Source organism: Tauraco erythrolophus, chromosome 20 (assembly GCF_009769465.1).
Source record: "Tauraco erythrolophus isolate bTauEry1 chromosome 20, bTauEry1.pri, whole genome shotgun sequence".
Lineage (NCBI taxonomy): Eukaryota > Metazoa > Chordata > Aves > Musophagiformes > Musophagidae > Tauraco > Tauraco erythrolophus.
Window position 1 is genome coordinate 8,145,714 of NC_141484.1, and position 27,818 is coordinate 8,173,531.

At 49.2% G+C, this 27,818-nt stretch overlaps 1 protein-coding gene and 1 long non-coding RNA gene across 4 annotated transcripts; both read right to left on the reverse strand.

The window, feature by feature from the left end:
- Positions 1-2,687: 2,687 nt before the first annotated feature.
- LOC147527356 (uncharacterized) lies at positions 2,688-5,694 on the reverse strand. Its single transcript, XR_015222742.1, has 2 exons — positions 4,837-5,694; positions 2,688-3,088 (listed from the first exon to the last, which is right to left on the reverse strand). It is a non-coding gene; the product is annotated as an uncharacterized LOC147527356 (long non-coding RNA).
- A 2,820-nt stretch (positions 5,695-8,514) lies between these two features.
- Positions 8,515-23,601, reverse strand: SRP68 (signal recognition particle 68). Of its 3 annotated transcripts, XM_086624099.1 has the most exons (17): positions 23,580-23,601; positions 23,439-23,528; positions 22,051-22,117; positions 21,402-21,515; positions 20,223-20,418; positions 19,346-19,428; positions 18,947-19,056; positions 18,500-18,582; positions 18,114-18,254; positions 14,683-14,781; positions 14,299-14,363; positions 13,828-13,987; positions 13,060-13,154; positions 12,690-12,819; positions 12,167-12,242; positions 11,287-11,339; positions 8,515-10,839 (listed from the first exon to the last, which is right to left on the reverse strand). In XM_086624099.1, the coding sequence occupies exons 1-17, from the start codon at positions 23,599-23,601 to the stop codon at positions 10,612-10,614; spliced, it is 1,812 nt and encodes a 603-aa protein (XP_086480225.1). In that variant the 3' UTR covers positions 8,515-10,611. The 3 variants fall into 3 exon arrangements, with proteins under 3 accessions (XP_086480225.1, XP_086480224.1, XP_086480226.1); XM_086624098.1 differs by having other exon boundaries at positions 23,439-23,601; XM_086624100.1 differs by lacking the exon at positions 21,402-21,515 and having other exon boundaries at positions 23,439-23,601.
- Between the last annotated feature and the right edge of the window lie 4,217 nt (positions 23,602-27,818).

A 27,818-nucleotide genomic window follows, 5' to 3' on the forward strand; every position in this document is an offset into this window, starting at 1 on the left:
AAAGGTTCAGCATCCCAACTGGTTCCCAGTACTGCCCAACAACACCCTGGCATCTCCATGGCTCCTGGGGATGCACATCCAGGCCATGCTGCCCGGTGGGGCTGCCCAGCCCCATGACTCTCTGAAACCACAGCGAGGGCCGGCTGCTGTCTACATCCTGTTGGTTTCAGATGAAGCAAAGTTCAAAGTTCCCCACCAACCAGAAGCCCTGGTGTTTCAGGCCGCTCCAGCACAGATCCCACAGGGATATGGGATCTTTATCCAGTGCAGGACCAGGGAGGGAGGGCAGAGGATCGAGGAGGAAAGGGACAGCCCTGATGTAAGCACCAGCTACCCACGATGCTACCACAGGTTTGTGGCTGTTCTTCCCCATTTCCTGTAGCCGAAGGACAACCCAAGGCCAGAGGCAAAGTCCTGGGGTCCCTCCTCACTTCCTGCGTGACCTCTTTGTCCTCTTTAAATCAGCACAAAACAAATCACACTTGTCTCAGAAGAGAGGGAAAGACATGAGTGGGATGAGGCTCCTTTGCAAGGGGTTTGCTTTCTGCTAGGGCTTTGCCCTTCTACAGGCTGCAAAGCCCTGCCTTTCCCTGGTGGTATCATTGCCTGGGCCCTGATTCTCACACCAGGATCTCAGAAGTATGAAGACAGGAGGTCCTCCCAGCTCGAAGTGCTGGTGTGGACCTTAAGAGGAGGGGTGACATCCCCTCCAAGGAGTCTGGATTTAATGGAGACCTACATCAGGGCCTGTCATTACTGTGTAGAGCTCTACAGACAGGATGGAAAGTAGTTGCTGAGAGATCAGCCCTTTGCCATTGACATCCAGGTGACCAAAAATAATGATGCTCTTTGTCCGGAGCTGCTGGAGGGCCCCAGGGAGGAGGAACCAGCGCAGCACATAACCTGTCGCCCACAGGGACCAGACCCTGCTGCATTTGCATCCAAAGCAAGCTGAAGCCTTGCCAGGGACAAGAGCTGGGAGCATTTAAGGCCAAGCAGACCTCAGTTTGTACCCACGCAAAACAGGAGCACGCAGGAGCCCATGGCTGCACGGGATGATAACCCCTCCTCTGCAGGGCTGTTTGCAGGAGCCGGGAGGGGATCAATCCCCCACGAATTCAAAGGAAAATACATTGAACAGATCAACCGGCAGCGACCCATGGGAAGACAGCACGCTTGCACGTGGAGGAAGTTCTAAGAATTAACACTAAAAGCAAACGAGGCACATAACCCACACGCCCCTGGACAACCTGCTTCCCCCGAGCCATCCATCACCCACAGCCTGGAGCTGAGGGCTGGAGCCCGGCACCTGCACTGCTTTCCAACGGCACCTTCCACTCCGCTGTTGACCAAGGCAGAGGTGTGATCCTTCCCCTGGCCAGGATCCCTCGGAAAGACCGAGCGGTTTAAAAGCTGATCCTCTTTGATCTCAGCCCTGTGCACACACGGACACGCGCCTGGGCAGGCAGCCATGCCCGACGCAGACAGGGCAGACAAACGCTGGGCAAGCTCAGGGCCAGCGCGAGGAGCGGCATCGTGCTCGGTTGTGGAGCACCATCCGCTTGCAGAGGGGGTGAGACACAAGCTGGAAGCTGGGCTGTGTCCTGCCTGCTTTCGAGCCCCCAGTCCGGCAGGGATGCTGAGCGCCCGGCCCACCATGCCGCAGGGAGCTGTCACCTCCCCACTCAGGCAGATGCAGCGGGAGAAGTGGCAGAGCCTCTCATCCCACACGGAGCCCGGGTGAGGAGCAGCTCCCGGCCACCCGTTCACCCATCCGAGGGGCAGGGGCTCACCCAGCCCTCGGCAGGGCCCCGAGGGGTCCGTCACCACCCCAGTCTCAGGAAACAAGGACAGCTCCAGGGTGCAAGTCCTGCCAGCCCAACACAAGCTCCTGCTGCAGCCCAATGCCCACTGCAAGCCGGGGATGCTCTGCCAGCCGCCAGCCCAGCCTGCCCCATGCTGCCATGACCACCACTGGTGAACGGGATGCTGCTGCAAGGATCCTGGGGGGAAGATTTGCAACAGGCACTGCTTGTTTCAGCCCCGGTCATTTCCAGATCCGCAGTGGGTTTTGTTCAGACCAGCCCCAGCTGAGCCAGGGCAGAGTACGATGGTTAACCCAGGCCCTGCAAGAAGCAACAGGCAAGGAGACCAGTTCAACCAGTTCTCCACCATAGCCACCCACACAGCTGTGTCTGGCAGCGGGACCTGAGCCCAAAAACCCTGGGCAGGACTGCCCACCATGTACTTGCTCCTCTGCAGCTGAAAGCCCGAGGATTGTCTCCAAGACAACCATCCAAAATGGCATTATCAAGAGCCTCCCACCTCCTGACCACCCCCCACCCCAGACTGGCAGCCCCCTATCCAGCTGCATTTCCAATGGGATCATTCTGCACTGCTACAGGGACTGAGCTCCCTGCTGCCGCAGCTGGCAGAGCTGCCTTGCCCAGATGAGATCATCCATGGGGAGATGGGTCAGGAGTGAGCAGCCTTCCTCTCATTCCAGGTGGACCAGCCTTGAAACGCAGCCGTTGATCTACAAAGCCAATCCAAGAGGAGGTTGTGTCTTGCCCAGGCAGGTCCCCAGCAAGGCTACAGCTCATTTTGGGGGCTGAGACGTATCTCCTGGGGGTATAGACCTGGGGCTGGCTGCTCTGGCAGGGCTCCAGACACACCAGGAGATGGAATGGGAAGCCACATCATAATCATTTTATTTGCTTTCCAGAACAGGATCTGGGGATTCATCCCAGTAGCCTGGAGCTATGCCAGGATGCAGATGCCTGGTTTTATGGAGTAGTCATATAACCAGATGCCTCCTGCCACTCACACAGATGAGCGGGTAGCCTGCAGGGATAGATAGCAGGCACAGCTGCATAGAGGACCTTGGTGACCAGGTAACATTTCAGGGAAGGAAGATTTCAGGAACAGTGCTGAACTCATCTTTCACACAGATCTTCCCAAGAATTGGCCAGAGGAGGAGCTTAGATCAGGCAGGTCTCTCAAGTTTTTTTTGTTGATGCAGGAGGGTGGTGGGTGTTCACTCTTCAATACACCTCGGAACAGCCTTGATTTGTTCATAAAGCACCACCTACGGAAGAACAGTTAATGCATCTCCTCACCCTTGTAAAGCTCCTACTAATGATCACCCAGGTCTACACCAAGCAAAACCAAAGACTCGTTTCACCAACCGCCCTGTCCAGCAGCACCCACTACCACGTCCCCAAGGACAAATTTAGGAAGAGTTTCATGGCCACGTGGTCAGACAGGCAGCAAAACATTTCCTACTCTGTCATCTCACCTCTCATCTTCACTCCATACAAAAGCAGAGGCAAGTCGCAGCCGCTCCTGCCTGCGTTCAGCACCTGATATTTATTTCTGATGGTTTTGGAGAGATGCACAAGGCTGCAGAGGCAGGAGCCCTCTGTAAGAGTGACAGAGGCTTTGCTACGCAGAGATGCTGCTTGTTTGGCAACAGGACCAGCAGCTACAGCCAGCCCAGACCAAGACTTATTGCGAAGGATATATGGTCTTTGCAACTGCAGACAGAGGGTATAAGACTTGAGCTGTCCTCAGCAAGAGGGAAACCCTCCTAAGAGTCTCCAAAGCCATGGAGAACAGGGGAGCATGAAGAGCAGCCACGGGAGTCAGGAGCCCTGGGCCCCCAGGACATCACCATCTCGGGAGGTATCAGAGCCTGCTCCCACCATGCACAAGTCAGCCTCCTTCTTCCTCGCAGACACCAGGCACGGCATCTTTTTGTATAGTTTTTATCCCAGCCCTTTTTCCTCCTTGTGGACCAATTTTCAGACCAGCCAACGTGAAACTACAGAGCCTCAGTTTAAATTAATTTTTCAGAATTTAAATTGTAATTTTAAAAAATGGCTGCCCCACTGGGAAAACAGGACACTTGATTTTCTCAAGTCTAAAATTACTCAGTTAAATTACTCAGTCCTCAAACCTTGTTTTGCTTTGCTTTGTCTTTACCAATTGGTAAGCGGAGGGGAAGCGCAAAGGCCCCCGCAATTCTCCCTGCAGGTCTGATCAAGACCCATTAAAAAGCTTCTGGGCCGGGGCTGGGCTCAGCACCCTGCCAGGCTCGGCAGAGGTAAGCAGGCTCTGGCTTCCGAGCCGGCTCAGCACCAAGGGACCTTTCCCTAGAAGACCAGAGGAGGCTGAATCCAGCACAGCTGCCCCGGCACGAATGGGAAATCCCAGTCCTGCACCTTTGTGTCCCTCTAAATACAGAGGACATTTGCACCACGCCACCTTGTTAACAGCTCGGTCCCAGGGCTTTTATGGACTACTCATCCCTAGACCCTTCAGACATCAAAAGGACCTGCCTGCTTCCCACCTCATCACCTCTCCAGTCTCATTACAGCATCCTGCACCTTCTTCTTCTTCTGAGTTTAAGCCCTAGAGCAAACGGAGCAGGACATGACGGCAATTCCCTACAGCAGCGAATGCGTTAGCCTCATTTTCCCCTCCCCAGACGATTAGCAAGGCTGTAATAGCACCATATAAATTCACTAATGGCAGATTCTCAAGACACTTTGTCTGGAAAACTTGTTTATAACTCACAGGATGCAGCCTGTAAATTTGGCTTCATGATCCAGTGCCACTGCTGAAGGGAGCTGCTCCCCAAACAGTGATTGGATCTGAACACACTGTGTCCTAGATCATTAACCAGGCAATGAGAGGTAATTAAACACCTGCCTGGAAAGGCAACCTTCGGACATGCAGCACAGCTGGAGAGGCACCTCAGGAAATCAGGGTGGGAGATCAGAGCTTTTGGGGTAGGTTTCTTTCACAGCTCCCAAAAAAAGCTGTTTTGCTCACCCAGCAGTGCCCTGGAGAAGGGACTGTCCTGAGCAAAGGCTGGGCTGAAACACCTGCAATCAGCCCGTGTCAGGATGATGGAAAGTTAAATGCAAGGACAGGTTTGCTCTCCTCTGTGCCTCCACGCAAGTGCAACACAAAGGCCCTGTAATGTGCAAAAATACCTGTAGGATGTTGTGTTGTAGGTGGTGGCCAGCTGAAACACGTACACCTGGAACAGCTCAAAGGCGTACCCTGCTTGGGAGAGAAACTTCTGGCCCCAATACAAAGAGCTGACTGCAGGAGAAGGCGTTCGGAAGAGAGGGATCCGGGCTAGAGCTCCCCATTTGGCAAGACCTGGAGAGCATTGGGAAGGAGGATGCTTGCACACCAGCTAGGAAGGATCACACTTTCAGACTCCCTCCAAACCAAACCATGTCCGTGGGAGGGCTCTGCTTGCAGCTCAGGGCTAGCAGGGACAGGAGATAAATCCCTCCTGGGCAACCAAGGCAGGGAGCAGGAGGCAGGGAGCAGTGACAGCCCCCTGCAAACCACCTCCCAGGAGGGAGGGCAGCACTGCAGCTCACCCATCTTTGTGGGCAGAGGGTGCAGCAGCCAGGAGCATCGCTGGGCTCGGGGGGCTCACCCCCAAACCGCAGCCTGCCAGCCCAGAAGCCCCAAGTGCTTTTCAATCGGACGTGAATCTCCTGCAAAGCTCCGTTTTTGAGCTGCTACTGCCTGATTCAGTGGTGAGTCCTTCTGAGTCACAGGCAGGGACTGGAGCGCGATGAATCCACCCGCCACAACTAATTCTGCGTGACCAGACTTCGCCTTCCCCAGGTTAATTTGATGCTCTGAGAAAATTAGACCTTCTCCCGCTTCTGTGGAAAAAGGCAAGCACGGAAAGTAATTCCGAGGCTTTGATGCTGCTCTTTAGTCATTCGGGCACCACAGCCACGGCATCGCTCCCCGGACTGACCACGGGCTGGGGATGAGAGTCGCTCGTCCTCTCGCACAGCGTGTGAGCCTCAGGCAAAGCCTCGTCTGTGCATGGACACCACCGGCCCTCGGCTCAGCACGGGAGGGGCAAAAACACTAATTCCAGGGCAAAAATTTTAGCTTTAATAACTCCACCGCCGTGAGTGCCCAGCAGTGGAGGAGTTTGCCAAAGATCACAGTACGGCAGTGCCTGGAAATGCTCAGTACGCGCTAGGACTTGGGTCCGAATTTGAATTTGATGGCACTGGAGAACATGAAAGCTGCGCCCAAGGCCACGTGCGCACAAGAGACGTGCAAACTCTACCCCTTTGAGAGTGGTTTTAAATCTCCCCCCCGAGACATTACTGCTTTTTAGGCCACAGGTGGGAAGGTTTTCAGCCCAGGTTACTCACAGCAGCCCAGTAAGGGCTGGGGACACGGTGTGGGGACGGAAACAGCTGCCTCCCTCCCACACAGGAATGTGCACTTGGGCTTAGCTCTAACCCAAACACCGACATCTGGCGCTCAGCACAGAGCGAGGCACTAATCGCCCACTCCTCGGTGCACAAAGTAAAGCCTCGATGCAAACAAAAATGAACAGTCAGGACGTTCCAGGGATTTTAGGCTGGATGCTCCAGAGCAAGGACTCCCCAGCTCTGTCCCCACCCGAATCCCGCCCTGATCCACTTCCACAAGAGATGGGAATTTTGCAGCAACAGCAGCAGTTACTTGATCGGCAGTTCAGGTGACTTTGTAGCAGGATAGCAAAGGACCAACCTCTCCTCCTCGGACACAAAGCAGCTCGCTCAGGCCAGGAGACCTCACCCAAAGGGAGAGGGTCAGGGAGCGGCCGCGTTTCACAAACCTGCTCACCCTCGGCGCGGTTCGGGCGAGCCCGAGAAGCGAGAGCCCAGCACCAACCTTTGCTGTAGGTGTGTCCCTCTGGATCGCTGCGTGATCAATTCCTGGAGCACGGAGTTCTTCCACACCAAACCCTCCAAGTGCCAGGGCCAAAGGGGTGGCCGGGGCAGGTCCCAGGAAGCAGAGGGACTTGAGCAGTGCCTCAGAGCTGCCCACCTCTGCCGAGCAGCTTTCAGGATCATTGCTTCCTATTCTATTATATCCGTCCTCTTGGAGCTTCCTATTATTTACTGGGGGCACCCACCACGCATTCCTCCCACCCAGATCAGAAAGAGCTCTTCTTTGGCAGGCAAACCTACCTCCAGCTGTTCTTACGCTTGAAAACAGCAACCAGTTCTGAAGAAAAAGAGGAGCAGCCATATACAGTGCAGATCACATCAAATCACTCCTTTAAGGGTGCAAACTCCCAGTTTACATCCCCAGCTGAACTCCATGGCGTATTTGTGCGTGTAGCTCTAACGGGGCAGGTGACAAGAGCTACGTGGGAGCACACACATCTCTCAGCAGACACATCTTCTCCCAAGAACTAGCTCTACTCACTCCCACTGTAGTTGGAGGAGGACTTCCCACGCTTGAATTCCAGGGTCCATAGCCCTTTACTGCCAGGGCACGTGCCAGGCTGCCATCCCAACCTGCAACAACCCATCAAATAATGCAGCCACAAAGCCCCAGAGCTGGCTCCAGCACTCACCTGGGGGGCCATCCATCTGGAGCAGCTTGGATTAGGCAGCAATGATTTTTCTCTAATAACACAATACCTTCTGTTTAAAATATCCTAAATCCCTTCTTTTAAAGGAGGCAGACACTGTTATTTAGGAGTTCCCAGGTCAGACTATTGCTATCCCACCTCTCACCTCTCATTTTAAATGCCTGGTCTGTCTCACACTTCTCATTTCTCCTAACAATATGGCCCACTAGTCCCTCAAGACCTCCCTGTTGTCACCGGGCCCCTCGGAGCACACAACCAGAAGTCAGCATCGCCCCAGACACAGGTGTATCACCGACGGTGGGGCTGAGGGCCATCACGTACATCTCATTTCTGTTTTAATTGATGTAATTGTACCAGGCACAGCTACCTCAGCTTGTAATTAAAATTCCATTGCTAAGCCCACAGATACAGCACTCCACGGGAAAAGCTGATTGAAGAAGCTTGACCGTTCTGCTGGAGCTTCCTGTCTGAGGGCCATCATGTGGCCTACTCGCCAATTAATTCATAGAAAGAGAGCAAACACTTTAAAGCAAACAGTGCAGCCTAATGAAAGAACAGAGCAATAAGGAAGCAGGTTTCCAAGCTCTGCATCCTGCTCCGGCTGTTTCAGGCACAACCAACGCTTGGCAGTTGCAGGGGAATCGCTGTCTCTGTACGCCACGTCAGACTGCACTGTTGCCTTGTAACTGCTGCTGTCCAAGCCTCACCTTTGCCATTCCAAGCTCCACTGCAAGGCAAAGAGCCTCAATAAGCTTTGTGACTCTTGTTTTCATCATACGTGTGACTTGAGTAACAGTATTACTTCTTCCCTCCACCTTTTTTTACATTTTTACATCTTTTCCCAGTGCCTATCAGTGCCTGCCATGTTATTTAAGTCACAACACGGATTACAAACCCCACTCCACTCGCTTCCCATCAACATTACATCAAAACAAATAAGCCAAGTTACCTCTGAGGGTGGTGTGTGTTGTTATCTGAGCCTTCAGGCAGAAGATCCTCCTCCAGAACTAAGTGGCCATTCTCCAGGGGTTAAGTAGCCCCAGGTGATGGTGTGACCTTGATCCTCTGAATACTTCGGAGGCAGAGTCCTCGGTGTTCTCAATGCTCAACATAAACTACACGCCTCAGAGGTCAGGAATAAAACTTTATTGTTTTCAGATTTCTTATCTGGGTTCAACTAATCCATTATCTGTCAAAAGACGTTTGACATAAAGAGGCAAATTGCTCTCAGCTTTTTGTAACAGTAACCAATTAGAAAGTGGCCGCAGCACAAGTTTCACTGGAATCAATCCAGGCACCACATGGATTTGTGGTAGGAAAGCAGAAAGGAGTTTGGTTTGCAAACCAAACAGGAGAACACTTCTCAAAGTGTTTTGATACAAAAGCTGAAAAGGAGAGAGAAGCTCGGATTAACGTACACGGAAAGAGGCACCATGAAGCAGATCAACCAGCTGATGCCTGCGCCGGTTACTGCATGACCCTTCCTTGTCTGAAAGGAAACGGCTTTTTGAGGAAGAGAAATCTGCCACTCAAGACCACGTTTTCTAGAAATTGTCATGTGATGAACAAATAGCCTTCCACGTTTCTTTCAGCTCTACACTATCCCCTTCTCTTCTCTCCTGGCATCCAGAAGCAAATGGAGTTAGCTACAATACCAGAAACTTTCACTTTGTTCCCCTGTTGCAAAAATTAAACGCGGAAAATCTGTTTTTCCTCCTTCTCTTACCTCTTTCCGAGCACAGAGTTCTTTTGAAAGCTGCTTGGTACTTTGAGAACTCACAAATCAAAACAACTTGGAACAAAGAAGCAAACATTCATATTAAAATAATGGGAATTGGTTAATTCCCCTCATTCACCTGACACACACCTTGCATGGAAAATTCCCATGACAACAACAATCTGACCATTTTAAAAAGTTCTTTTGTTTCCACTCCCATTAACTCCAATGCCTAAAAATGGAGAAACAACGCAAAGTCCAGACAACTGGTGCAGAAGAGTTAAGGCAGCCAGAACAAACTGCTGTTTCACCTTCAGCTACAGACTGAGTGAAAACCCAAACATTGCTGGTGGAAACTTCCGAACGCTTTATTTAGGAACAGTTCTGCCCATGTGCTGTATTTTTTTCCCTATTTAAATGATCACAATTATGAAACTACCTGCATTTTGAAAGTGCCTATCACCATAGCACCTGGGCCCTTTATAAAAAAAGCTGTCTGGCATGACAGAGAAGATCTATCACTCAAGAATCTACTGGTCTCCTGTTGCTTAATCCTTATTTCAGGTGTATCTACTGACTGAGGAAGAGAAAAAAAAGCTACAGATGAACTCCAGAAAAAGATCACCTTGTTTTCAGGCAAGGTTTAAATCAGAGACAATACAAACTTCGAGAGACCCACCTTCCCATGAAGAGCAAGTAGCAAATTCTAAAGCCACCCATGAAGCTAGTTTCCCAGGAAAAGCCTTATAGGAATAGGTTCTATACTGTATTTAGGTATTTAACAAAAGGTCTATCAATAAAGAAGGATCCTGTTGGCCCAGAGTACAAATTCAGGTTATACTCCACCACAACTGGGGTAACCATTAACATTTGGAAAGGTATTTGCCATCCTTATCGATAAGGAAAGGGGCTGTATTTTGACATTCTTAAATGTTACATTTTTTTAAAAATACAAACTTCTGGGAGTTGAAAGGGAAGTTAGCCCACTTGGCTACTGTTTCATAGCCCTCCTGTAGGCAGCCTCACCTTGCTGGTTTAGTTCTGCATCTGCTTTTGCCTCTGTTTCCCCATCACATCCAGATTTCTAGACCAAAATACCAAATCATAGTGTCCAATAATGAGGTGGAAGGAGGAATCAAATTATACCTGTGCCCTGGTCCATGGTAAGTAGATGTGTACTAGCCCTGAACAGGCCACTGGTCACAAAGCAAGCTCCAACTTTTCCAAGCAGAATGGAATTTTTCTCTGTGCTCCAGATTATTTTCAGCTATTTATAGTGTACATATGTTTCTGAACATTGTTTGTCTTTAATACACTGGGAGACGAAGTGCACAGACATATACACAGAAGATAGGAAAGAAGATGGTAAAATTCCCTCTGTTGGTTTCAGGTGCAGATATTTGTGTCCTAGAACCTCCCGGAGCTTTTCCTTCAATACAGAATAAAACCTCTGTTCCTCAGGGCGTCCTGGTTAACTTTTGAATCCAAAGATGCCTTTTATATATCCTGTGAGGCCACTCTTGGCCTTCTGCTCCACCTTGTCCTCCAGAGGTGGGAAAGCAACATGATTAAGGGCCAGGTCAAAGAACAAGGGTTTGCACGGAATGGGCTGGAAGCCCGGAGGGAAGTGCACGAGGCTGACTTGCTTGCTGACAAGAGAAGGATCCAGACAGAAAGTCTCAAACCGTTCTGAGAGTGGCTGAAAGAGACCAATGCAGAAACAGAAATTAAACACATATCAAATCAAAGCTGACAAGGATCAAACGAGCAAAGAGGATCACGAAGCAACTGAGATAACAGAAGCTGGCCTTCCCTTGTGTGACACCTTGGGCCCTTGAGTGCAGGAAGAAAGCCAAATTAAAAAAAAAAACCACACCCCCACAAAAAAACACACACAAACAAAAAGACGTCACATCAGAAGCTGCAAGCAGCTGCCTAGTTCCTACCCAAGCAATCCAACTCTGTCAGCCACCTTCAGGATGTGCAGAAGGAAAACAAGACTAATAAAATCTCTTAAATACACTAGTCATGACCAAACTCCAATCAGCATGACATTTCTTGAGTTGTGAGAGACACTTAGGTAACAGGTGACAAGTAATGTTCATTAAGAACACCACTGGAATCTGCCCGAGCTCTCAGCTCTTACCTTGCCATCCTTGACCTGAGACGGAGACTCAGTCTCATGAGCATCATTTGCATCTGCAAAATTGAAGAAAGAATAACAGGTCAGATCCTGGCGTAAAGTCAGACTGTCCCAGGAGTCAGCTTAGCTATGAACCTTGCATTCTGGGATACGCAAGACTATTTTCAGTAGAAACAACTTGCTTTCCAGGCTAAGAGGATCACACATACTCCTCTGCAGCCAAAACAGCTCTCCAGTAACAGAGAGCTTCTCCTTCCCATTGTTACAAGAAGCTCCTGAAAGACACACAGATTTTGAGTTAAGCACAAAGCAGCAGATGATGAGAAGACCCCAGTGGGGTCTGCTAAAGCAACATTAAAACAACAAAAGAGAAGGCAATCCACAACTTCTCTTGGGTTTCCAGCACCTGATACAGCAAAAACAGCAGCTCAAGAAATCACAGAGTTCACTCATTCCCAAAAAGTTCCCCTAACCTGGTTGACATCAACAGAAAGCAGAACATCCCTGTCCAATCCCTCCTCAGTAGTCGTCCCCGCTAGGCAAAACTGGGACGAGTAAGGCTAACTTGTTTGCAGCAAAAAAATTAAACACTAAACAAAGCATTCTGGGCAGGTTACCAAAACAAGCGCACGTCCTCACAAAGGCATTTTGGCATCTCTGGGCAGGGAGCAAGATGCCAAACTTCAAGTCATTGGCTGCCTCGCTGCACTAGGCACAGCTAGAAGCAACTTGAACTGGGGCGGGGGGGGTAAAAAACATTTTCCAGAGCCTACATAGATCAAAGTGAAGTGGAAAAACATCTGGAACTCCAGAAATTAAATAAAAGGAATGAAATAGCTGCAGTGGCACTATTCAAGACACACAGCATAATTTTGCAACTCACCTAATATAGCTGCTGCTTGCAAGGAGTATTTCTCTGCATTGACTTGAGTGATCAGATCCTGAACATCTGGCAGCTCCTAGGTCATTAAACAAAATTATTTGACAGCCTGAAACGTGACACTTTAAGAGTGAGGGCAAAGGTAAAACCTGACAAAGAACGAACTAGGAAATTAAGTCCTAGTGCTGATAAGCCTTCCCAGAAGAGGAAAAGCTACAGTACAGTCCTTCAGGCACTACAGAAATTGTACAACACAAAACACAAATGTGAGAAAAAGTGGTAAATCGTTCTGGAGTTGTTACAGCAAGTCTCCTCCTGTCCAGAGCAAGCGGCCAGTTGAAGGGTTTCCACATCCCTAGAAAGTCTCTACTATAACAAATGAAGAAGTCACACTTGTATCATTCTTCTCCCTACTTAAAGATCAGTCTTCAATTGTAATGGCCTGGCACCTAATGGACAGTAAATACCAGGACAGAGCTTCTTCTTAAACCTCAGCTCCCTTCTACACGCAGGATGGGGTTCCTACCTTCAAACTGTTCGTATAAGCTCCAGCTCCTGACTGAACTTCACGGGCATATTTCAGCACTCTTTCATATAAAACAAGAGCTTCACTCCATTTCTTGACCAGGACATAGGACTGTGCAATGAAGAAACACCTGCAACAGTAAAGAGTCAATCCTTGACGTTTGTTATCCAGACCTTTTGCCAACTCAAATGACTGATAACAAGAGATATTACTAAGTAGCACTGGCCAGTTTCCCCTTAGCATCCAGTCTATGTTTTATAAAAGGGCAGAGCAAACCACATCAAAGTCCTGCACGGCACATAGAGCTTTGGAATAATAACCTTTGAAGATGTAACACCTGCTAAAGAAAACCTGGCCATTTCTCAGTCACCTGTAAGCCTTGTACACAAGTGTCTTTAATCCAATCTCTTTTTGGAAGTTCTTGTCCTCTTCTAGGCCAGGAAGCTGTGTCAGTTCCACAAGGTTCTGCACAAAAGAGAGTCAGAGTAACAAGTGCTGGCATTGTTTTCCTCTGGAATCTGCTCTTGTAAGAGAAACCTGCCCCTTTTAACAAGTCAACAGTAAACTCCCATGGAAATAGTTTCCAGTTTTCTAATTATCAGTATGCTAATCTTGTGAAGGACACTCACTGAAACTTGTGCAAGTTTGCCCTCAGGACAGATTTCCTGACACAAACAGAAATTAGGACAGACTCCTCAGATTTCACTGATGTAATTCTTTCATAAGGCCTTTCCCATTCACCCCTGCTTCAGCCACAGGCTCCCACAGTTAATAGAAAATTTATGTGAGAAATTGAGAAACTTCTTATGAAGAACATGTACATTTTAAGTATTTTTAGCTGCTACTTTCTCTGGCCAGCAGAAACTAAGGCATAAAATAGTCAGAAAAACTATTTTAAAACTGCATTAGAGTGTACAACCAAGGGCACCCATTCCAGCAGCATTTTGTGTTCATAACTAGAAGGCGGTTTTGTGTTTCATGGAGATGTTGAACATTTTCAACAAGGTAACTGTAGGTACTCAGTTGCTCTTCAGACTTCACAGGCAGTTCACTTGCACTGCTATACTTTTTACAATAGCTTTTTGTACCAAAGTTCTCCAGTTAGCATGAAGAATTAGATTCGTTTTCCCAGCACTACCTGCAAAATGATATCATAAAGACGGATCAGGTCCTGAGGCCGTGGCGTGCGCTTGCCATCCTCTTCTGACCGCTGCTGCTGCAGCAGTGCCTTCTGCAGAGACTTTGCCATGCTCTCATTGCGCTTGATGGCTGTTGACAGCTTGATGTAAGTCAAATAACTAAGAAGATAAAAATAAAATACCATTAGCAGAATGTCAGAACTACTCAGACATCACTCCTTGTTCTGAAAAAACTCACCCCAGTCTAAGCTGATACTAGTACGGGAAAAACACACCTGAAAGGTCAACATGAGAGTCTTAAGTAAAACGTTTTCAAAGCTACACGAACCAGATCCTTATCCGTACAGTCATCCTTTGAGATCTGAGAGGCCCAGAACAAAAATGCCATAAACCAAAACCAAACAAAAATAAAATCTTAACATAAGAGCATGACTTCAACACTAATAAAGGCAGCAATGTTTGCCTACTACCTGTGTAAGTACTGGATGTTGGACACCTTCCCAGAATCATTTTCCAGAGAGTGTTCCCGCTGCTTCTGCAGAAATTGGGGACAAAACACTGCATGATTTACTTAAAACTAGCAGCCGAGGTAAGAAAACATTAGGAACAACTCAAGGGTTTGGTAAACCAGGGTAGTTATAACAGACTTCTAGGCAAAGGAATGAGGGCTTCTACGTTGCTATGCACCCTCACAGTTCTGAAGAGAATAAAATTAAACGTTGATAGACTCTTTCGCAGCTTTTTATTAAAGAAATCTCGGCCACTTTTACTTTTAAGCAAGTTTAACAATAACAAATCAGGCCCAAAGAAAAACTATGTTGTTGAAAGTAGAAACACTGATGTTTGGTACCTACCTGGTCCGGTTTCAGATCTTCCCGAACAGCCTGAATGGCATCTCTACACTCACTGAGTAAAGACTCAAACAAACGTTCCTTTGTCTCCTCATTGTCTGCCTAAGAGCAAAGGAAAGTTAAGACAGATTTTTATTAGAAATTTTTGTATTTTTCATCCCATGATGCAAGAAGAGTCAACTGAGGAGATTAAACAAAGTTTCTCCCAAATTATGGCTTTAAAACCAATGGGTAGCTAGAACCCCAATCTGTACTTGTCGGCAGGTAGGGGGCAAACTGTTCTAGGGGCAAACCGCCAGAAATCACACGGAAAATGGTCAGCGCTGAGAATTTAGCAGCACTGAAGGCCCGGCACACACAGCTCTGACAGCCTCATCCCTGCAACAGCTGCCTTCCCAGCAACTCCCTTCCCTTCCGGGATGGCACCCACGCTGCTCTGAGAACCGCTGAGGCTGGGCTGCGCTGTGGGAAAGGCTCAGCAACAGCAGAGCTGAGCATTACTGAACTGGCAAACTACCAACCTAGACTGGTCCTGTTATGATGATTAAACTTTTCTCATGTGGTAAGAGCATGTAGATGATTATCTTTTCTACACTCCCACTCTAGTAATGCTCACAGTGGCAATAATTTGCTTGTTTGAAGCATTTTTTAAAGTAACCCTGTATTTTAGTAGCAGCAGTGACTGAGTGTTTTTCTGCTGTCACCACAAGTTTTGTCAAAAAATGAAGCAGCTTTTGGCCTTCTGCCCCAAAACTAAAATTTAAAACAACTTTTAAAAAACAAGTTGAAGCCTGATCTTTGCCTAATGGGACTGGCATGTCGTGTACCCAATTAAACAATGCACCCAAAACCAAACTCAACTTCCACTCAGGGGCTGAGAAGGTAACCAGATGGTGACTGCAAGACTCTTGCTGATTGAGCAAGAGAAAACTGCCCAGAAACAAACCCCAACCTTAGCAATCGAAGGACGGATTCAAATGTATCAGCACTGTGTCATACCACTTCCACGTCATGTAATAGCGTAAGATGAACTTTGCTGCAACAAATCTGCAATTGTCCAAATAAATAAAAAACTGTCTAAAAACATGCTCGCTTCCGTAGAGGTCTACAGTCTCTGCCTCTCATCTTCTCAGGTTTGCAAACCCATTAAGGAATGTTATTTTTACTCCCTCGCAAAGCCTCAGGTATCTTGACCTGAGATGAAGGCATTTTTTTGGGGCTGGGTTGGTTTTTTTTTTTTTTGAGATTTGCTGCAAGAATTTTTAAGGTGGGACTAGCTACTGAGAATAACCAGAGACGAGTCTGACAGCATTCTCAACCTCACCCAGAGGAGCACAGCAATTTCACTGTATGCACAAAAATGAAAACAGACATAGCTAGATCATCAGTCAAGCACAAACAGGGAAAGGGCTGGGCCGTGCAGTGAAACAAAGCATTTCCTCTCTAGGCAAAAACTCCCAAGGTTAAACTGATCCCATGCATATGTTCTGACTTGGGAGATACCGGACCGTCAAACTGAGATGTTAAGTGCTACGGCTGGTGATTCAAGTGCCCTCATAGAGCAGCACAGGCTCATCTTACAGCAATCCAGGGAACCAAACCTCTTCCGAAGGTCTAGGAGTGCTCACTTCTAATTTTCCCTTTTTTTTCTAAAATATGGTGTATCATCTCTGAAAGTTACCACCACCCATTTTTGCTGCAGTCCTAGTCACCAGAGATGAACACAGAATCCTTGAGGCAATACCAGATGGGAGTACACTTCCATTGCTCTGCTCTTTAGCCTTCTCATTTCTACCTGGTCAGAATCCATGGGCCCTTGAAGTCATGCATTCAAGTCTACAAAAGGGCTGACAGAAGTAATTCTAAACATGGATTTGTATTTCAGTTTGGCTTATTTGTTCTGTTTCTCCCATTACCAACAAGACATTGAAGGTAATGGTAAAATTGCGCTGAGAATCTCCATTTTTACACAAAACACACATTCATGTTTGCTTCTATCAAAGCCTGAAAAGCACTGCTGTTATGTTAGGGTTTCAACTTAGTGGAGACTAGCACAAAGGTGCCAAAGGTCCCAGGAACCTCAATGCACTTGGCTGGAGCTGGACTGCCCATCACAGCGGACGCAGCAACTGCAGAACTGCTTTCAAAACGCCACGTTTTAGCCCCCTGGGAATGTAAACACTGCTTGTGAGCACTCAGCTCTCACCATTACCAGTTGTGATTCGGTACCACAAAACTCCTCTGTTTAGTCAGAGCTTCCAAGGAACACAAAGTAAGATAAAACCAAATTCGGATCACTCTTCTGCCACGGCTTTACGGAACAAAGAGGGCAACTAATGTGGAAAGGTCCAACTGCTAGTCTGGCAGGATGGAAATTAAATGAGGAAACATTGAACTTTAAGCTGCACTTCCACCTGCTGGCCATACTAACGTACGGCCTATGAGAAAATAAACTCAGCAACATAAAATTCCTAACATTATGACAAGACTGGATAACACTAATATTTCCTACCCAGCCATATCCTGTTTAGTCTATTCATGCTATCTTCTTAACACTATCTCTGCTCTTGCCTGCTTGCCTTACACCTTGGCAGGGTTTCCATTTTATCATTTAAATTGCTATTTATCCTCACTATTCTTCTGGTGATAAATGGGTTTTGATGTTGCACAAAAAAAACCCCACCTTTGGCGGCAACAACTATTACTAAGATTCCTCCACTGCCTTTTGAAACAGCAAGCCACTGGGAAGCAGAATACACCATCTGCACACCATTTCCAAGGACAAAGTCCCATGTGGAAAACTTGGCTGCACTACTAAAGACATGCACAGTATGTGCAAGTGTTTCAGAACTGCTACATTTGAAATTGATTCACATCCTGACATTTAGTAACCCTCTTCCTGCTTTTGAGAATTTGCTAAACCAAGAAGAGAATGACACAAATCTCATCGTACCTGCTTCACCTGGCAAACTGCTTTTTGTTGCTGAAAAACCATTATCGATAGATATCTTTTTTCTTTTGGTTGTTCTGAAGTTGAAGCGTTTGAGTAAGATACTTAAAGAAATTAGAACTGTAATTCAAAACCAGTTACTCTTGAAATTGTAACCTTTGTTTCCAAATGACTTACAAATAATAACGGTTATCACCCTGCCACCGAAAGGTAGCGCTTCTGGGCAGCACAGAGCGTTCAAAAGAGCAGCAATACTCAGAATAGATCTCCCAGACTACCACTTAGTAGATTCTGGGAGCTATCCCCAACTGACACTTCAGCTTTGGGTTATAGCCAATATTCCCACTTTTAATTTTAACCTTCCAACCCTAAGTTTGAGAAAAAGATTATTCAAAAACTTTTAGACCAGGTATCATGTATTACCCGCACACTGAAGGAAAGAGGACAGCCAGAACACGAGCATGGGAGATGGCTTCTGGGTTACCTGAGCAATCGCTGCTTCGTTGTCAGCCAGCCCCAGCAAGAAGATCCTCACTTTGTCTATCTTCACCGGAACAGTTCTTCCTCTCCACTCCACCTCACTCATCGTGGCTGCCTGCTTTGCTCGAGTTTGGGTAATCAGTGCCTGTAGAGAACAGACTGAACTTATCAGCTTGAACTTTAAGGTATCCAAAACTGAACCTTTCAAATCCACATTAGACTTGACTCTTTTGAAACCAAAGGGCTTTTTAGTAAAGTGTGTTTCCCATAGAGCCCTGGCTTGCCTGCTCTCTTCTGATATGTTTGGGCTCTTGAATAGTGTGCTGTAGCAATATTTATGCTCAATAGAGCGATAATGAATGTTTCAACATGAAGCACGAAATTCGTTACCTCCAGTTTTTCTGCAAGAAGACCTTCAGTGCCACCAGACCTCAGTCGCATCTGCATCAACTCATTCATAGCAGACTGGTCACCTGAGAGAATTAACAAATCAAGACCACGTTTCTATCCGAGTTCAGAAATTATTTTAATATAGAAAAGCTCATCAATAGATTTTAGATTGGCAATTTGAGGACAAAGGGGATAAATTTGCAATTTCATTCTGACTTCATCAGCAAACTGGTATTTTGTCTTTTTACACAAAACCACACGCACTGTTGCAAAATGAGTGTATTTCTCAACCACTAAACTGACTCAGAACACGTGCAGAATTTACCCAAAATATTACAGACTCACTGCAATGTCACTCAGACCAGTATTTAACTATCAAGTCAATATTCCTTTCCTGTGAACAGGCATTGCTCTTTGTTGGAGACTAGGTACCCTCTCTTTCCTTACCAATATTATAGGCACAGTAGCGAATGTTGGGCGAGATCTCTTCCACACGCTGGTTATACAGCACAGCTTGTTCTTCTGTGAAAGCATTGGCCAGTTTTTCATATATGGTCCTGCAGTAGAAGAACAGATATTAACACCACAGTATGCATCGCTTTGTGAGACGCTATCTTAAGGGAGGAATTTATGTCTCTGCTCTGGAGGACACCATTTTTTCAGTAGTGCCTCCCAATTATCACAGAATGGTTTGGGTTGGAAGGGATCTCAAAGTTCCAACCCCCCTGCCACTGGCAGCAATACAATTAACTAAAAAACTCAGAGTTGCTGTACATACAGTATACAACTTACTAGACTGATCCAACACCATATACTAAACAAAGCTGGTGAAGTGGAGGAACTCACTTGCATTTGTTGAAAGCCTCCATCGCTGCCTTCCACTCCTGGTGTTCAAAGCGAAGCATTCCTGTGAGGTAAGCCATGTACGCCTGCAGACAGCACAAGGGCAAGTGAATTTCCCCCAGCTCGACAGCCTCGTTTCTACAGCCTTTAGCACGAGGGCTGCTGCGACGCCTGCAGTACGTGACTCAGCCTTGCCCTTTTCATCTGGTCCTCCCACAGACGACAACTGATTCGGATTAGGGGTTACCAGCCACCTTCCTTTTTTTCTTTTAACCGACATTACTAAGGGGGCGAAAGCAAAGATGTTTCTTGCTTGTTATGCAACCAACATGGCCCACTGATGTCACAAAACTTTTCTTTTTTTGCAGCAATAAGCTACAAAACGGCAGTTTTAATTAACTAAGTACCACTGCAGTGCCTCCAAGAGGCTGGTGTCACAACACAGTTGCTTTCTGCGTTCCAGGAACCAAAGCCACACGGCTTGTGTTCTAGGTGGCTACTTTAGGGCATTTAACGAATAGGTAACTCGACAGATAAGCACAGTTTCTTAGGTTGTGTTAGATCATCTTAGACTCTCTCAATTCTTTTTACTTTTATTAAACATACTGCTCTTCAAAGCAAGGACAGTCATTTGATAACACTTAATCCACTTCTAAACCCCATGTCCTCATCTCAGCTGGTGCCACTGGTTATTTCTGCAATTCCAGCAGCTGCGCTAGTTAACAGTGAGTCCACGCTATTCAAAGGGAGACATTACCAGTTTGAGAATCGGTCAGTTTTGATTATCTATTGCTAGATGAGAACAAATCTTTTCACCCAAACCCCAGAGGATTCTTGTTCAGATTTTTCTGTAAAACAGGATTAAAGTACCAGTGGTTACCTGAGCTTCCAGCTTTGTTTTGGCATCCACTCGGTTACTTTCACACAGTCGCTCCAGCTCCTCGGCATGTTTCACAGCTTTGCGCAGGCGGGACAGCAGGTGAAATCGTTTGCGAGGCTCCGTGTTTGCTTCCTGTTTCAGCTGCATGGCATAACTCCAGGCTCTCTCTGCATCCATCAGAATCAACAGCAGATACCTACAGGGCAGAGGAAGATGAACGAAAAAATGATGACATTCAAACAAGTATGACCACAGCACCACCAGCTCTTTGCCACGTGATCTGCAAAGTTTGCTAACAAAAATTCACCGTGGTTACTAAGAGGCAGCAGATGCTTTTATTCTTAACATTCTAAGCACACAAAGTTATATTATTCTTAACTGTTTTCTACTGTGTTTCCCACTACAGAAATGTAATTACCCAACTGAGGAAGAGAATTTGGTATCATCATTCTGTAGCACCACAGACAGTGCAAAGACAAAGGATTTATGATTTTAGGTTCAATATGGGTAAACGAGTCTGTTTTCCCACCAGCTAATACTATAATGCATCTGGCTTCTTAACAATGCAGGTGAAGACAGTATTATGTTTTCTTTTCCCCACAAGAAAAGATGAGACACTACACATTTCAAGCATTTCTAAAAGATGGGAAATGAGCCTAAGATCCTGGCTATTCTCCACATATTCTATCAGACAAGTGTTCTGCTAAATTTTGAAAATCTAAGTAAAGCTTGCAATCCAGTGTTTCTCTTCAAAGGGAAGGGATTACGTCTCCAACCACAACCTTGCTGGCTACACTGTTTACATTATCAACATTCACCTGGCTACCTTGCCACAGATCTGAATAAGCATTTCCTCTTTAACATCAAAGTAATTTACTGATTACGAAAACAACCTATTTTAGCAACTATCAGGGAAGAGAAGGACCTGGCTGTTGCTGCTTCCTCTTCTCCCACTTGTTCACACGATGAAGCAGGACCTGAGCAGTGCCTCCTCCCCCTGCACTGCAGCCTGAACTTTCACCTTTTATTAATAGCAACAACACACATCTCTGAAAAGAAACATTTCTGAGTATATTGCACAGAACAGTTTTCCACCACACTCACATGAAAATAAATTATTGAAATTAAAGGAACTACTCACTGATATACTGAATGATCAATTCCATCCAGCTACTGTACCTGTTGTCTGAAAGAATCTCTTCAGTTACTTTCTTCCCAGTGAACTTGTGCCTGTTACCCATCTTGAAGTTGAGAGTTTTTCGGAGGCGCCTTAGCCTACGGGAGCAATAACCCCTAAAGAAAAGACGACCACGGTCAGTTTGGCCAAAGAACAACTTTTTTTCTGTTTACTCTCCGGAAAAAGGACTGAAGGCCATTACAACAGGCAAGGTTTTAACAACTAAAAACTCCATATATGACACACAGTAAGAGGCAGTTCAGAAACTACCTGTAAACCCGTGGTTAATAGAATACAACAAAGGTAAGAAAACATGGAACAATTCCTGATCTGGAAAAATCAGAATTATGTTCTAATTGCTGTCTAATTGCTTTATGTATGCTTATTGAACACTCAGTTCTGGAAGAGCATAGTGATTATCAGTGTTAACAGAACAGCTCTTAAAGGGCAATGGAGAAACAGGAGCCAGTCTGTATCCTCCTAAATGGAACAGTCACAGCACATTCCCTCTAATTGTTTTACATGAAGTAACCTGCCAAGGGGTATTTACTTGGCAGATCGTTTCTGTTGCATGCCGCAGCAGGTTTACATTTTAAACGCAGTAAGCCAGGCCACCCCAGTACCTCCAAGACATCCACACTGTTTACTAACCTGTACCTCTGGAAGTCTCCGTGTCGTAAACCGTGCTGCTGCTGAGACTCCTTCACAATCTGAAGGACTGCGATTTGCGTTAAGGCAGATGGACAGGTAGAGTCTGCTACCAGTTCTTCATTCTACCCCAAAATAACAGAAAGGAGCTCTACAGGTTTGATTAAGCAAGTGCACTTTGAACAGAGGCACCCAAAAACTTCCTAAAAACACACGGCTGAGAGAACTGATAGTCCTAAAAGACCTCATGACTCCACTGCTTACTTCAGAGCTTCATGACTGTCCTCAAGGCCAGGACTAGGATGTACCATGAGCACCTCCTCTTACAGACATCCACGAGAGTCCTGCTGTTACTAGAGCTTGTTTCAGGATAATAAGCCTTAAAAAAAACCCCACAAAACCAAAACCAGACTATACAATGACCCCACCAAAAGAAATGCTATTACTGCAGCTAGAGAAAAAGGAACTACCAGACTTTTAAAGTTTAAAATGGCAGATGCCTACCAAAGTGTTTTCTTGGAATTACACCTAAAAGAAAGCCTCTGAAGTATTAAAAACCTGCCTAAGAGTTAGTACACTGAATTAGTTTGCATTTGTAGAACAAATAAGTCAAACTGCAATGTCTCAACAAAGCACTTCTCATCCTTGCTGTCCACCTAAGACTTTCTTTCAGGCAGTTACTCGCTGAATTAATATCCCCTACCTGATTTACTTTTTCATTGACTTAGATATTCCTAACATTATCCGGGCAAGTACTATGTCCGTATCTTACTCAATGGTTACCACCTTTACAACACCTGCTGTAGGCTAAGTGGAAAACTGCAACTTTATTTCACGTGGCTTTTCCTCTTACCCAGAAGATAAAACTCAGCTCTATCACAGCTGTGCAGCTGGGCTAGTCTCACATGAAAGTTTCACATACAAAAACGCCACGAGGTTTACATGCCACATCAGATTTTGGACGCACCAAATCTGGAGGAGCTGGTTTGCCACCTCAGCATATCTGCTGAGATTTATTTTACCCCCTACCGCCCGCTTCAAGCATCAATATTACCGCCAGAAGATTACTGACAACCTGCTTTCACCTAAAGCACGCAGACCTAGCGCAGAGCTCTGCTCTGAAGGCTGGCCACGACTGTCACGCGGTTCGGAGGACGAAGCTTCAAAGGCTCCGGCCCCTCCGGGGCTCCCGTCCGACTCCCGCCCGAGGCGCGGCTCGGCTCGGCGCGGCCTGCCCGGGCCCGCCGCCCTCAGCGCCGCCTCCGCCCAGCAGGCAGAGGCGGGCCGTGCCCGCGGGGCAGCAGAGCGGGCCGCGCCCGCCTGCCCGGGCCCTGCGAGCCCCCGCGCTCCCCGCGGCGGCCGCCACGTCCCCCCGCCGCGCCGCAGGATGCTCTCCAGGCCCAGGCTGTCGCCGAGGCTGCCGGCCTGCGGCCCCGCCGGTCTCTCATTCTCCTTGTTCTCCTCCGCGGCGCCGCCGCTTCCTCCTCCTCCGCCGCCGCCGCCTCCCGCGCCGCCGCGACCGCCGCCGCCACCTCCCTGCCGCTCCGCCGCCATCTTGCGCCCGGACCGCCGCCGCTATGCATCATGGGCCGGGGGAGGAGAGGCGCGCGCGGCCGCCGCGGGGGCAGCCGGGATCGGGGAGGACCCGGGGAGGTGGGGGCGGGGAGCCGCGGCGGTGGGCGAGCGCTCGGGGTTTGGCGGCTCCCGCAGCGTTTGGGTACGCTCCCCCGGCTGGATCGGGCCCTCCTGCACTTGCCCCAACCCCCAAATCCATCCCGGGGCTGACTTCACCCCAGCCCCCCGGATTGGGGCCGCCAGCCCCGTCCCGCTCCTCTGCCCCAGCGCAGATCCCCGGCCCCAGGGTCACCCCCCAGCCCCGGGATCAGCCCCCCCCATCTTATCCCTCTCATCCACCCCGGGACTGATCCCCCAGCCCCCAATCAGGCCCCAGGAACAGGCCCCCAGCCCTGACCCCACTCCTCTGCCCCAGGATTGATGCCCCAGGGTCACCCCCCACAGCCCCAGGGTCCCTCCCAGCAGCGGATCAGCCCCCTCAACCTTATCCCCCTCATCCACCCCGGGACTGATCCCTCAGCCCCCAAAACAGCCCCCAGGATTAGCCCCCCCAGCCCTGACCCTGCCACCCACTGCAGGGCTGGTGCCCCAGGCCCTCCCCCCCCCCATTCCTGCTCACCCCCTGGCTCTGCCCTGCTCAGCACCAGCCTGGCAGCTGAAACTCCATGAAACCATGTCTTTCCTAGTAAAGCAAATGGGATTTGGGGCTGTAGGTTCGGAGACCCTAACGAAAAGCAGCTCTGCAGGGCTGGCTCTGTGTGCAGCTCCGTGAGCTGGCTGGGCCGACCGGAGGAGGCGTGAGCAAATGGCAGCACCCTCATTAACCAACGCACCCCAGGAAAGGGCTGAGGATGTGCTCGTGGCCGCAGGCTCAGCCGCAGCCCCAGGAAGCCTGGAGTCCTTGAAAACCCAGACGGTGCTGAGCTGAGATGGCTCACGCCAGGCTGCTGAGGGGCAAAGGTGGACGCACCCACCCTGGTTCTCAAACACCCTCCGGGTGCCTTTTTCTAGGAGCAGGGACTTGTTGGGCAAGTACGATGCTGTACCTGGCTGGTGTAGGGCTGCCCGTGCTGCTGCAGCAGTCCCCGGGGAGCCTCTCCGGGCAGCCCTTTAAACTCCCCCAGGCCAAGCACTACCCGAAATCTCCCATTTCCAGCCACAGCACATGCAGGGCAGCAGGGAGCACCTTTACCCCTGATACCAGGTAAAAGAAGAGACCCTCTGTTGTTATTTAAAAGCCCTAAACACATCCAAATCCAGGAGCAGTTCCCTGCCTCTATTTAAAGGCATAAACCCGAGGGAAGCAGTTAAGAGCAGATCCTCTTGCACAAGGGGTTTAAATATTTGAACCAAGCTTAGAGATACCGCTTTAGGGACAAAACACCAAACTGTTTTCTGAATATCTACTGTCCTAAATACTTATTCAAACGCAGCTGTTACAGCACTGAGCAGCTGCTCCGATAGCCGTTCACTGCCTTCACCGCCTGACCTGTCTCTGCCAGGCCAGGGCTCTGCTCGCCTTTGGGGCCAGCGAGGCTGGCTGCAGTTTGCTGCTGCCATCCTACAGCAAGCTGTAATTTTTACTCCTCTCCCCTTCAGAGGGTTCAGCTCTGACCTCTTATTTCTAATTTCAAAGCTCTCCTTTCCTCTTGGGGACATGAAAGCTCAAAGGGGAAAAAGAAAACCCAAGTCCTCGAGCTGCAGCTTTCCGTTGCAAATCTTTTAAGCCGTTTCTGTCTGCTCTGGCTTCCCACTGCATCTCCCAGGGATCCATTCCCTATCTAAACCAAACACTGTTTCAGGATGACGCTTGAACCAAGCAAAGACATGTCAGTTGAAGCACGTTTTACAAACAACGGCTCCTCTTTCACAGCCGTGATGGTTCAAGACAGACTTGGATTCGGTTGGCACTGCAGCACCCACATTGAGATGCCCCAGCGCAAACACGTGCACGTTGCACAGCAAGGGACCCGCTCCAATGGCAGAACAGCTGTCAGGTTTGTCACAGGCACGTTTCTGCCATGCCGACTTCCTCATATACTGGCACGAAGCTTTGCTGCTCCTCTGGAGTCTGTAAGCAGGAGGATAAAACTGTCAACTGCTGGCTCGGGGCATGGATTCCTGCTGCAGAGCTGGCTCTGCTCTTCCCCCAGGGCAGAGGGAGAGAAGGGCAACACAAACCTGCGGCACCGCGTGGAGCAGAGCCTTGGTTGAGAGCTTTGCAGCAAGGTGGTGGGTCTGAGCTGCCTTTGGTGTCACAGGGAGAGCTGCAGAGAATAAATCCACTGAGGGTTACCAGCTTCAGAGATCCACACCATGCACGGACCATCCCTGTGCCACCAGTCCCTGCAGCCTGAGAGGGCTGGTAGCCTTAAACTGTGGCTTTTCGTTTTGCTTTCGACCACCCTTGGAGGCCAGATCCCCAGCCTGCTACACCCCTGCCCAAATAACCCAGCTGCATCTCAGGCCAGGAATTTATTTTACAGTTTCTGGATGGGGCATCCTGGAACTGGTTTTTGCGTACAATGCTACAGGCTACCAGTTGCACTGGCGCTTGGGAAGAAACTGGGTGTTTTCCCTTGTATTTTCCAATAGTCTCCCTCTACAGGGTGAGGGTAGACCTGGCCTCTCTGTGAGCTGAGCGCAGCTCAAGGGACATCAGAGATGCCACCAGTGTCACTAAATGCAAATGCCCATGCCCAGCTGCGGGTGTTTGAGGGCGCAGGGAGCTTAGGGAGCTCCCAAAGGGTGAAAGCTCCCTGGGGCTGGACTTTCCCCATGAGCCTTGCACCATGGCGGTGGCTGAGGATGCGGCACAGCCCTCGCCAAGGGCAGGAACGACTCCCTGAGGGTGTGTGGCCAGTGTGGGACCAGGAGAGGAAGGCAGAGCTGCACTTCAATGTCTCAGCACCTGCTGTGCCCTGCGGGATGCCCGGCTTTCCTCTGCACTGCTCCTAATTACCTGCTTTTCCCTGTGAGATAACATCAGGAACAGAACATCCTCATGCCAACGCCTGAGCAAGGCAATGTGTTCACTTCCCCACATACCTCGTCTGCATAGCTGACTGGGAGCCAGTTCGGTGAGGCTGCTCGTGGGCTCCCGAGGGTGAAAAAGGCCCCATGTCCTGGGGCAGCGAAGTCACAGGGCTGTGATTGTCCCCTGACCTCCCAGCAGTGCGGCAGGCTTAGATCTGAACGTCCATTAAGACAACTGAGAAGCTGCGGAGTAGGTTAGTTAGAGGTAACTGATTGATTAAATGTTTCTCTCTCCGCAGGAACAAAGCGAAGCGGGCTGGGGGCCAGATGAAGCGCCCTTGGAGAGCTGATTGCACCGGTCAGTCCTGAGACTTCTGTCTGTGCAGGCTCTGAAGGAACAAAACAGGCAATTTCGCAGGCAGGGAGAGAAAAATTAAAAAAGATCTGTTCTCTCTGCAGCGAATTACCCTGATCCCCCCACCCCAGGAGAAGAAATAAAAATTCTCCTACAAACCTGAGGTCATCTCTGGCATGTTTTGGTACAAGGATTTAGCTTTGTATTGGACGATTTAGATACATTTGCAGTCTGAGAGGACCCCGTTCCTAAAAAAAACTAACCCGCTGCCCCGGGTTAGACGAGCCCTCCTCCAGTGATCACTGCAGGGGTGAGCGACACGGGAAACCACCCGGACCCCCCATTTTGGGTGTCCAGCTCGCTTTGGGCTGTCCAGCCCAGCTACCCCAACGCCATCCCGGGGGGGTCGCGGCACCGACGGGCGTTTTGCCCCACCGAATTTAGCCCCCCCGGAGCAAACCGGCCTCAGCCCGAGCCCCTCTGCCTGCCCCTGCCGGAGGGGTGGGGGGCGGGTCCGGCGGCTGCCGTCGCTCCGAGGGCCGGTGCTTACCTCGGCGGGGAGCGGGGCCGGGCCGGGCTCCCCTCCCCGGGGCCGCGGCGGAGCGGGCTCGGGGCGTGATGCGCGGGGCCGGGCAGGAGCCCCCGCCCCGGAGCCCCCCCGCTCTGCCGGCGGGAGGGAGAGCGCCGCGCCGCACCGCCGGAGCCGCACCGAGCGGCCTCGGGCTGCCCGCCGACCCGGAGCAGGTGAAGGGCGCCCGGCTCCCGGCCATCCCCCGCACCCCCCGGGCTCCCAGCCGGCTCTCCGTGCACCCCGGCGGGTCCTCCCTGCACGCTCTCTGTGCACCCCCTTTCCCCGTGCATCGCC